Source organism: Xenopus laevis, chromosome 5S (assembly GCF_017654675.1).
Source record: "Xenopus laevis strain J_2021 chromosome 5S, Xenopus_laevis_v10.1, whole genome shotgun sequence".
NCBI lineage: Eukaryota > Metazoa > Chordata > Amphibia > Anura > Pipidae > Xenopus > Xenopus laevis.
The window spans coordinates 50,703,442-50,712,918 of NC_054380.1; the positions used below are offsets into that span (position 1 = coordinate 50,703,442).

The following is a 9,477-nucleotide window of genomic DNA, read 5'->3' on the forward strand; positions in this document are numbered from 1 at the left end:
TGTCAGTCAGTGCTGTGACCACTTCCTGTGAGAGAATGAACAGACACTCCCACTCTTTATTTTCAGCCTAGCTTCTGACCTGAGAGGTTCTCTCTGCAGCTCTGATATAATGACAGTTCTAGGAGGTAAAATGCTTTCAAAACGTTTTTCTTTCTGCATCATTACATTTGAGGAAGGATGTGCAATATATCTGAATATGAAGGTTATATGAAATGTCCACTTTAAGCTTTTGAAAAGTAAAAATAATTTCAAGCAACTTATACATCATTTAAAAAATATGCAGACTTTTCATGATTTTTAATGGTTTCTGACAGTTACCTAAGCCTAGCCCCATGCTCTCCTGCTGATCTCTCTGACTACTTTGCTGAGCTGGCCGACTACTGTTACTGTATCAACAGCAGCTGTCCTCAGCTGCATCCTCCAAACCTCACAATTCCCTGCACGCATGATTTCAATAAGCAACATCACATTGCAATGCATTTTGGGTTATGTAGTTCCTGCATGCTGTGAAGCTGTGAGGTAGTTTTTACAATTTGTAACATCGGTGTTTTAGTCCCTCCTTCCCTGCCAGGATTTCAAATGATGCAGAAAGAGAAGAACTGTTAAACAGCTGGATTTCAGCATAAAAATTGCATTTATTCATACTTTTTGAAGAAACAGGTATTGTGATGGATATATTCGTGGTTTCTGTGTTATGTGGGTCTCTTCGTCAATTTTGGTTTGGAAGCTGGAGTTCCCTTTAAATTACCATAACAGAATAACCTGGATCAGTATAAGATTACTTTAGCTTTTATGTTGCCAATCCACATTTAAAGCTGAGAAATATGTGTGCATTCAGCTCGGTAGTTGGCCAGACCACCAGTGTTATTTTTAACAAAATGAAAATTTACTATGAGCTTCATCTTATGGAAATAATCATTCTTAAACCAATTTAAATGTCCTCAGCTTCTGTCTCTCTTCTTTCTCTCTTCATTCTGAAAATTCAGGGTCAGATTTTGATTTACAGGTAGGTCTAATACATCTCTAAGGTTGGGCTACCATTTGTGCAGACCTGACATTAAGATAGATGGAAGAGAGACAGTTTGCTAAGAGGGATATAGTGTAGAGTGACTTTATTATTCCAGAAACAGAATTTTTACCTAATTATATTTAGAAGATTTCTAATATATAGATGAATACTAAATAATTTTTTTTGAGATAGCTCCCCTTTTTAAGGAACAGAACTTATGATTAAAATGTCTTTATTTTAATGGACAGCCAAACTTGTTTTGTCTGAAAGAGCCTTATTTGACCAAATGATTGCTGGATATGGCTTTTCCTAGAACTTGTACCATAACTCTAAAATCTACTATATACAATATTCACTAGTTGAAGAGGAACTTAAACTCTAAGGCTCATCTGCCATCTTTTTTTATCTCAATTCAGATCTGGATTTAGGACCAACAGACCAGAATTTTGTTAGAGCAGGCACTCGAATAAAGGCAATCTTCTACCAGGCAGTAGATATAAGTAAAATGATTTATTATGTCACATGTATAGCCTTATATGTTTCATTTTACCAACGCTTAGTCATAACCTGTTCTGAATAATGGGTTTTTCAGATGAGAGAACTCATACTTCTTTTTTTCCTGCAGTATAGCTGCGTGCCTAGGCACTCAAACACAACATATTTACCAGAAGTAGGCACAGTAGGCTACCAAGTATTTATTTATATGTAGGGATCAGATGAACCTTATCTCCATTCCATGAGCTCTCCAGCTATACTCCTGGTTACTGGTGGGTTTGCTGTTGGGGTTGGCTGTTCCTAAGGGAAATCAGGGAAGGTTGGACGAGGATTAAAGTGGACCTGTCACCCAGACACAAAAATCTGTATAATAAAAGTCCTTTTCAAGTTAAACATGAAATCCAATTTCTATTTTTTATTAAAGCATTCATAGCTGCTGTAAGCTCATTTTAAATTCGCTGTCAATCAAATATTGTCTAACCCTCCTCTATGCCAATGGCATAGAGGCGGGGAAGACAATTACTTTCATTTTCCTTTCAGCACTTACTAGATGTCACTGCTCTCCACACATTCCACCGTTCTCTTAACCATTTAATTGTGTATCCAGGGCATGGAAATGGACATTGGTCCCCATTCTGGTGCACAAACAAGATTTTGAGATGACACAAGGCTTGCTTAATAACAGTGTGCACAAAATGGCTGCTACCTGCTTGCATTATTTTGAAATCCCAGACTGAAGGAAATAAGATTCAAATAAATTATTATAGTGTAATTATAGTTCATTTTGCTTGACTAATGTGATAAAATAGGATTTTGAATAATTTCTTTGGGTGACGGTCCCTTTAAGTAAGCCCATTTGCCTGTAAACCTGATTTGTTCCAGGGCAATTCAGGATACAGGCCTACTTACTTGATTAGTATTTAAGAATTACTCTACAGCATTAAAAAACCTGTTAAATAATTGTCATTGTTTTCATTTGCAGGATTGGAAAAACTACTCTGATTCAGAAAGCTGTAGAAGCTTTAAAATCATATGGCTATTCCATTCATGGATTTTACACAGAAGAAGTAAGAGTAGGCGGAAGAAGAGTAGGGTTTGATGTTGTAACCTTGGCTGGAAAACGTGGTACCTTATCTCGAATCAGGTATTAATATAAATACATACTGAATTCCTATTGGTTAGGCTTACAATGTGTTTTTTTTTCAACTTTTCTCTACTTTTCCCTGCAAAATGGAGCAGATGGTCTGAAGACAAACCAGACACTTTTTATACAATGAGTTGATATCACATTATCATAATCCATCAGAATTTCCACTTGAAGCAATGCAAAAGGTTTTCTTGCTGACAATTACTTTCAACTATGCATGCTTATTGCTAGCGCCAATCTACTTGCTCAGTCCGCTTTGAAAAAACGGTGTGCACACTACATGATACAAGGACGTGCCTGAAATGAACACCTTCCTTGAGAAGGCAAAACACTATGGCCTAGTTAGTAACATTGTTTATTTTATTTTTTTTCAAAACTCTCTCAATTGTTTTTTCTATTTCTCCAAAACTCTTCAAATTTGAGATTTATTAAGTGTGTAAAAACCACAAAAATTTGGAAAGTAAAAGTTGTCGCGGTTCTGTTGAAATCAATGGGGGCTGCACTGATCCTATTGGACAATTTCAATAAATTCCAACTTACAGGTTTTCTGATTTTGTTTTTGCTAGTAATTTTCAGAACAGATCTAATAAAGACTAAAAGGAGCTGGACATTACATGAACATGATCCACTTTAGTAATCACTATTTGATCTCAATGTTGCAATATCTACAGAGCTTGTACTACACTTGTGTTGTTCCACTCTAATTTGAATAAATAAATACAACTAAATAGTCTCAGTAAAGCAATATACAGATAGGCCAATAAATCTTTGGACAGAACTTTTTTTCTAATTTTGGTGTGTACATTACCACAATGAATTTTAAATGAAACAGGCAGCAGTTGAACTGCAAACTTTCAGTTTTAATTCAGTGGGTTGAACACAAAGATTGCAAAAAATGTGAGGAACCAAAGGCCTTTTTTAACACAATCACTTCATTTCAGGGGCTCAAAAGCAATTGGACAATTCACTCAAAGGCTTTTATGGACAGGTGCGGGCAGTTCCTTTGTTATTTCATTATCAATGAAGCAGATAAAAGCCCTGCAGTTGATTTGAGGGGGGGTGCTTGTATGTGGACGTTTTGCTGTGAATAGACAACATGCGGTCAAAAGGCCTCTCCATGCAAGTGAAACAAGCCATCCTAAGCTGCAAAAAAAAATCACAGAAATTGCTACGATATTAGGAGTGGGAAAATCTACAGTTTGGTTACATCCTGAGAGAGAGAGAAAAGCACTGGTGAACTTAGCAACACAAAAGACCTGGATGTCCACGGAAGACAACATGGTGGATGATCGCGCAGAATTATTTCCATGGTGAAGAGAACCCTTCACAGCAGCCAAACAAAGTGAACAACACTTTCCATGAGGAAGACGTATCAAATATCCAAGTCTAGCTCTAGACTCCAACTCTACTTCTAGAGAAGATTGCATGAAAGTACCTCTATCAGAATGATGGCAAGAAAAAAGAATGAAGAAGATGTGAACAGCTCATGATCCAAATCATACCACATCATCTGTAAAACATGGCGGAGGCAGTGTAATGGCTTTGGGCGTGTATGGCTGCCAGTGACACTGGAACACATGTTTATTGATGATGTGACACAGGACAGAAGCAGCTGAATGAATTCTGTCTACTCAAATCCAGTTAAATGCAGTCAAATTGATTGGGAGGCGTTCATAATACAGATGGACAATGACCCAAAACAACAGGCCTGGCAGAGTATTAAAAAGGAACAAAAATTTTATTTTCAGTTTAATTCGTCCAATTTCTTTTGAGCCCCTAAAATTAAGTGATTGTGTTAAAAAAGAAGGCTTTAGTTCCTACATTTTTATGCAATCTTTTGTTTCAACCCACTGAATTAAAGCTGAAAGTCTGCAGTTCAACTGCATCGGGGTTGTTTTTATTTAAAATTCATTGTGGTAATGTACAGAACCAAAATTGGAAAAACTTGTCTTTGTCCAAATACTTATGGGCCTAACTGTATATGCCCACTGTATTTAAACAATAATACCTATGATCATCCCCCAGATGCCAACACTGTTGGAAGAAGATGGTTAGATAATAGCATACAAATATCTACTGTGCTCAATTCACTATTCTCTTGGCACACTGTGGAGAACTGTTTGAGAATGGAAACATCTTTAGAAGTTGGGAGGAATTTGAAATGGTGGCTGCTTGCAGTCTTGCAATTGCTGTAGTATAGCACAGGAGTCAGGTACATGTTAGTGAGAAGAGAAATGTGGGACCGCTCAAAGAATCAAAATTATTTGGCAAACCAAGAAAAAGAGTTTATGTATTACTGTATGCCAAAAATTGTGTTTTTAAAATTAATTGCACAGTAGTTTTCAAAATTCTTTTTGTTTAGATATAGATAATAATATCTACAGGTTTTACTTTACAGCTCTGGTATACCAAAGAAAAGTGTAAATACATGGTTGGACAGTATGCTGTAGACTTGCCTCTTTTGAACAACTGGCTCTTCCAGTACTTACAGATGTAAGTAAAGATGTAAGTAAAGCTGCTATAAGCAAGTTACTAAACTCTGCTAAGCATCTGGCCACAACAGACAGACATTGTAAGTTACTGCAATGTACTGTGTACAAAGGACATTCTATGGTTAATACCTGTTCCATTATAGGGCTCTCCTTGCTATCCTCTAAAGCAGTGCTGTCCAAATTCTGTGGTGCAAATGGCAAGAATTTTTCTGACCTACATGGTGAAGGGTCAATTATGGAAGCCAGTCTTGACCTTCCTGTTTTAAAGCACACCCATTAAATCACGCCCATATTACCACAAGAACATTTAAAGGAAAACTATACCCCAAACAATGTAGGTCTCTATTAAAAGATACTGAGTAAAACAGCTCATGTGTAAAACCTGCTTCATGTAAATGAACCATTATCATAATAATATACTTTTTTAGTAGTATGTGCCATTGGGTAATCTAAATAGAAAATTGCCATTTTAAAAAATAAGGGCCGCCCCTGAGATCGTAAGATTCACTGTGCACACATACAAACCACATGTAAGGTCACATGAGCCAATTAACAGACAGAGTTCTGCCTTTTGCTTCCTCACTCTCCTGTTACAGTTAGTGTTGTATAGTATTCTGGTCAGGTGATCTCTGAGGCAGCACAGATAGAGTCACGAAATGGTGGTTCAAGGCAAGAGATGTAAAAGGGCAATATTTATGTAATATTATATTCCAGTTTGGTAAGATTCTTTAATATGTCATTCAATTGGATATACTATCTGTTGCTTAAGTATTCATTTTGGCGGTATAGTTTTCCTTTAAGACTTATCCACTTTAAAGGAATTGTTCAGTGTAAAATAAAAACTGGGTAAATAGGCTGTTCAAAATAAAAAATGTTTCTTATATAGTTAGTTACCCAAAAATGTAATGAATAAAGGCTGGAGTGATTTGATGTATAACATGTCAGTCTGAACACTACTTCCTGCTTTTCAGCTCTCTTGGTTTACACTGACTGGTTACCAGGCAGTGACCAATCAGAGACTTGAGGGGGGCCACATGGGTCATATCTGTTGCTTTTGAATCTGAGCTGAATGCTGAGGATCAATTACAAACTCACTGAACAGAAATGTACCATGTGGCCCCCCTTTAAGTTGCTGACTAACTCAGAGTTATAGAGCTGAAAAGCAGGAAGTTGGATTCTGGCTGTTTTATTAGACATCTGTTCACTCCACAGCCTTTATAGATTACATTTTTGCTAACTAACTATATTAGAACATTTTTTATTTTGCACAGCCTATCTATTTACACAGTTTTTATTTTCACACTGAACATATCCTTTAATGGTGGTAGCACACCAGAAAACCAAATGATTGATGGTTGACTGCAGAGATATCCCTCATATTTCATAGTCCTTCCTTATAGTTTATTCCATTTTTTTACCCGTTTAGTTCACAGCTCGCCAAACATTCCAGCTCACAATACCTTGCTAAGGATTTGCTCTCAAAATTTTTTTATCACCCATAAACAACCCAAATTCTTCTCAATTAAGGAGGCTCCCCCTTATCACTTTTACTCCCAGTCTGTATATGCTAAGGATGTATAAAGAATATACTTATTTCTCAACAGGTTTGTCAACAAAAAGCACAAAACAATATGTATCATTGATGAGATTGGAAAAATGGAACTCTTTAGCCAGTCATTTATTCATGCTGTCCAAAAAACCCTGGATTGTGATACTGCTTTTCATATTTGGGACTATTCCAGTTGCGAAAGGGAAGCCGCTTCTACTTGTTGAAGAAATAAAAAATAGAGCAGATGTGAGAATATTAATGTAAGTGGGAATTTCTGAAATGTTAATTTTTCAACTGTTATCGGTAAAGGTTCCCCAATTAATTGTTCATCTTGTCATGCCTGCAGGGCTCCCCAGGAGCCATATTTGGTCCACTAACTTCTGTAACCAGCATTTGTCTCCATGATCCTAAAGTAAGAAACTCATTGTACATTCTTCCTGGTCAGCTGTGGAAGTTCAAGTCTGGTGTTTCAGTCAGTGGAATGATAATTAGCTTGAGTGTAGAAGGCCTACCTTATTTAAAGAACAGAAATTTGGGTTGTTCACTGTTAAAGTTTGATCTTAACACAGTTTTTTTTTTTTTGAAGCATGTCATCTGATCTGAAAGATAAAGTTTTAGCTCATACTTATGCAAAAATTGTGAACGTTTGAACAAACTTTCAGGCACCAATGTATGTGAACTGATAAGGCACAGCCCCAACATTTTGTATAGCTTCTTGTATATCCCAAAGCACTATTTGTTTTCTTGTATTTATATAAACAAAGTTTGTAAATCTGGTCGAACCAATGATAGCCACTTAAAAACTGGCACATAAGGGTGTAAGCATTCATTCTTTTTTTAAGTGATCATATACAGAGATGGGATCTATTATCCAGAAGGCTTGGACCTTGGGTATTCCAGAAAACGCAATCTTTCAGTAATTTGATTCTCCATACCTATTATTACTGAAAAAATGATTAAGGGGCAGATTTACTAAGCTCGAGTGAATGGTTCGAATGTCAAAAAGTATTGAATTTTTAAGTAAATTTTTGGGTACTTCGACCATCGAATAGGCTATATTCGACCATTCAAATTAGATTTGAATGATTTGAAGTAAAATCATTCGACTATTCGACCATTTGATAATCAAAGTACTGTCTCTTTAAAAAAAACTTCGACTTTATACTTCGCCAAATTAAAGCTACCGAAGTGCAATGTTAGCCTATGGGGACCTTCCACCATAACTTTCTCTACGTTTTTTTGTAAAGTGAAATCCTACACAATCGCTCCACTATCAGTTGATTAATATATTGTTCGATCACAATTGTTTTATTCGACGCAGGATTGCAAAATTTGTTGAAAAAACGTTGAATTTCTGAATTCAAAGTTTTTTTAATTCGATGGTCGAATTTTGAAGTTTTTTGTACTTCAAAATTCGACCCTTAGTAAATCTGCCCCTAAAACATCAATTAAACCCATTTTATTGTTAATATCTCCATAAGTATAATTAAATTAGGATCAGGTTATAATGATTTGTTCTATTATTACAGAGAAAATGGAGAAACATTTTTTAAAAATTTTGAATTATTTGATTAAAATTAATGTCAATGGGAGATGCCTTCCAGAATTTGGAGCTTTCTGGCTAAAAGATTTCAAGTTCTTTATGGAAATTATCTGTTGCATTTGAAATAAATATTAGGGCAGGATTTTGTCAAAATGTGAAATCAAATGTCACCCAGAAAATCACTTTCTATCATTACTAGGGATTTTTAGAAGCACATTTGTCAAATGGTAAACTCTAGCTTTAAATTTTTTTTTTTTCCTTTTACATAAATTATGTTTGTTCTAATAATATTAAAACATATTTTTTTTTCTATCATACTTTAGATTACAAGAGAAAACAGAGATGCTATTATGCAAGAAATAGTGACAGCAATACAAGACTGCTGTAAATAAAGTTTATGAAATTAAGAACAAAAACTGCTTAATTTTTTATCCATGCTTTGCAAGTTTCTTTGCATTTTTGTTTTTTATTCCTATTTTGACAAGTAATTTGATTATTTTTTCTGCAGAACACTAATATACAGCAACATGGTAGCATTACTTAACTACAAATTTGAATTGTAATACATTCTTTTGTACATTCAATGTAAATGTAATCATTTACTTAAATACATTGTTAACTCAACATTCAAATTAGTTGTCTTTTAGTATAGAATTGTATGGTATAAAAATAAAAACTGTGCAAATAAAAAATGTTTCTATTATAGTTAGTAGCCAAAAATGTAATGTATAAAAGGCTGGAGTGACTTGATGTCTAACACAAGAATAACACAACTCTTAATATTACTATTATTAATAATGTTTTTTATTTTTGCAACTGTTTTTAAAATAATATTAACTAAAGCTATTTTCTCAATATATTCTCTTTGAATAGGTCTTATGCTGCAAAAAAAGCACCTTTTGTTTTAGTTGGCAAATATATTTTGTTTTTTACTTAACAAGAAAATAACCATTTTCACATTAGAATTTCTGAACCCACACAGCACAAGAGCAGCTGATAAATCTAATTACCATACAGTCCACTGAGAAGCCTCTCGGTAATGAGCTTGCTCAAAGAATCTAGCATTAAAAAGACAGTAACATCAAAAATTAAATTTGTTTTAAAGTAATAAATATGCAGTGTTGCCTGACTAAGTAAAACTTGCTGTGTTTGCTTCAGAAACATACTATTGTTTAAATAAATAAGAGCTATTCAAAGGAGAAAAGGCTCAAGTTACACAGCAGATAAGCTCTGACTCTCTCT

At 35.0% G+C, this 9,477-nt stretch overlaps 1 protein-coding gene across 1 annotated transcript in view; it reads left to right on the plus strand.

The window, feature by feature from the left end:
- Window positions 1-8,627, plus strand: part of LOC108705638 (cancer-related nucleoside-triphosphatase) — a 43,005-nt gene extending 34,378 nt beyond the window's left edge. Inside the window, 7 exon segments of the mRNA XM_041564535.1 lie at window positions 2,486-2,648; window positions 5,050-5,060; window positions 5,063-5,104; window positions 5,107-5,154; window positions 6,759-6,862; window positions 6,864-6,956; window positions 8,559-8,627. Coding sequence (XP_041420469.1) covers window positions 2,486-2,648; window positions 5,050-5,060; window positions 5,063-5,104; window positions 5,107-5,154; window positions 6,759-6,862; window positions 6,864-6,956; window positions 8,559-8,627 — 530 coding nt within the window.
- Window positions 8,628-9,477: the final 850 nt, after the last annotated feature.